The sequence below is a fragment of the Penaeus vannamei genome, chromosome 16, assembly GCF_042767895.1.
Source record: "Penaeus vannamei isolate JL-2024 chromosome 16, ASM4276789v1, whole genome shotgun sequence".
Taxonomy (NCBI): domain Eukaryota; kingdom Metazoa; phylum Arthropoda; class Malacostraca; order Decapoda; family Penaeidae; genus Penaeus; species Penaeus vannamei.
Genome location: NC_091564.1, coordinates 23763686 through 23766185, shown reverse-complemented (window position 1 = coordinate 23766185; position 2500 = coordinate 23763686). Strand labels below are relative to the sequence as shown.

The following is a 2500-nucleotide window of genomic DNA, read 5'->3' as shown; positions in this document are numbered from 1 at the left end:
TGGTGTAAGTGTGCTACAGGTATTTGTAGGTCAGTAGAACGCTGTTTTACGTCTGTACTTTTGTGTACATGAAATTCGTGTATGTGTCTTTAATATATATGGCTGTAAGCGCCACATATGGATAATAGATATGGATGTGATTTTGTGTTAAGTAACAACCTATTATTAACTTAATTATGCAGTTACATTGTGAAGTAATCATTGAATTACTTCTGTTCAACCCTTGTTTGTTTTTTGTTTTGTTTTTTTTACCTAATCATGTTCTATGTCGGTTATAAAACAGATCCTATATTTAAAAGATACAACGCTGGTGAACAGACTGATCATGACAAAGCTTCACTAATCCTTGCCAATCGTTCTCTGTTATGCCATGTCCGAGATGCTCATTTAGGCTTTTTTCATCATCTAATGGACTGAAACCATTGCATGGTGAATTATGGAAACCAGTAGGCTATAGGATATCATTAATGTGGGTGAATTCCTCTTTTCGAACCGTATGGCTTTGAAATGACGGAATTCAAAGCGTTAGAATGGATTGTCAAGATATCATTATTACAACTACTGGCAAGAATTGGCAGTCATCAAAGCAAAGAATGAGGCTGTCTAAAAGGGGCAATCGATATTTATAAAATGGTTGTTCATACGAGAATGCTTGCGATTCTGCTGATAACAATTGCCGCGGGGCTAAAATGATGCAAAAATCATTGTGGGGAGAAGGTCGAGTTGAATATCTTCATATTACAGGATCTTTGTTGCAGACTTTCCTGACCATGTCACGTCTTGTCCCCTGATCCCTATCCCCCCTCCCCCACCCTTGAACGTTAATCAGGCGTGGCCCAGCTCGACGCCTCGGCCTCGGGGAGGATGGGGTCGCGCGCCCTCGGCTACTACTTCGGCACCACCATCTTCGCCGCCATCACCGGTATCGTCAGCGTGGCCTCCATCCACCCGGGAAACCCGAACCTCCTAAAGCACGGGGTCGAGAACCGGCTCAAGGAGGGGGACGATAAGGTCACGACGCTTGACGCCTTTCTCGACATCATTAGGTACTTCGGGTGAAGGGAGAGGAGAGGCGAGCGTAAAGGAGGGAGAGGGGGAACAAAAGAAAGAGGGAAGAAGAGGAAGAGGGAAGGGGATTATGAATATCAAAATGGAAATTGATTTAACATTGAATATGAAAGCGTTAATAGGTAACTGTGATAAAGTACTCTTTTATTTGCCTTTACCTGTTTAAGAAGGCAAACGGTGGTAGAGTTTGCAAGGAATTTTACCTAGCAGTTCTCTGAAAACTGAGATTTTAATTATTTCCAGTGAATGTTCAATGTTCCTTTGTGAGTGCATGTCAAGAACGTCTTTCGGTGTATCCTTATTGTAATTTGTGGACTGTAGATCTGGAGTGCTAGGGAGAGTATTCTTCTTTTGTTTTAGTTAAGAGAGCACCCAGAAGATTTGTCCTTATCAGTGATAGTTATAGTACCTTCTATTTCCACAGACTATAGTTCCAGTAACGCAGTTGGTAGATGCATCAGTTTTATGCATCGTGTATTAAACGTAGTCATTTTTATTTCTTAACTAAAAACTCACAATGATTGCATCTGCATACATATTCACCTCTCTGGAAGAAAATAGTAAATTCCATAGCAGGTTCTGTCACCACCACGATGAACTCCCCTACATGAACTCGCTTACATGCCAACCATCACCACCAGGCCTGTCCTGCCTAGACACGGGCTCCTCCGGCAAGATGGGATCCCGAGCGCTCTGCTATTACTTCTCCACCACTATCCTGGCTGCAATCCTGGGCATCACTATGGTAACTACGATCCATCCCGGAGACCCCTCTATCTTGGTAGGAGGATCCCGACCCAGCAAAGAACCTGCAGAGGAACCACAGATCCTGGATGCCCTCTTGGATATTATTAGGTAGCCGACGAGGGTTCAGGATCGCGGAAAACAGTCTTCATTCTTTGTCTGGTTGTTTCGTGCCGTGAAAGCTACCGTTTTCTCTTCTTTTCCTTGTCAGTTTCGACTATTTTTGTGTGTAACTTTTTGTGCGATAGTTATGGCACTGAGCGTTAACAGTGTAATACCGAATGGCTGATATTAAACTGAAGTGAAGTAACAGCGAAATATGAATAACCTGCGTTATGTTAACATAGAAAATTTACGTCACAAAAATATATGTTTCCATCAGTAGGATATTAATAACAGTTACGCATTACTCAGAGACCTTTAAGATACTCGTAAATCATCGACTTCTTTTGTTTTGTTTAATCTTTCTTTCTGAATACTAAATGTCACAGTACTGATAGTTACTTGATTGCCAATCAGGATAGGATACTGTTTCGTAATGTTATCATCTGAGATTATGTTATATGAACCTGCATCTTTATGCCATCATTACTTTTACCAGAAATGATTATCAGACTCAGTTACTGGAATTATCAACAAAGTCAGTATTTGACCGTCCTCATTATGTATTAGTTACGTAGCCTGATCC

The 2500-nt window shown here is 41.4% G+C and overlaps 1 protein-coding gene across 1 annotated transcript in view; it reads left to right on the top strand.

Annotated features, from left to right (window-relative positions):
• LOC113819841 (excitatory amino acid transporter) overlaps nucleotides 1-2500 on the top strand; it is a 16761-nt gene that overhangs the window by 11583 nt on the left and 2678 nt on the right. Inside the window, exon 3 of the mRNA XM_070131571.1 lies at nucleotides 1710-1926. Coding sequence (XP_069987672.1) covers nucleotides 1710-1926 — 217 coding nt within the window. The remainder of the gene's footprint in view (nucleotides 1-1709; nucleotides 1927-2500) is intronic.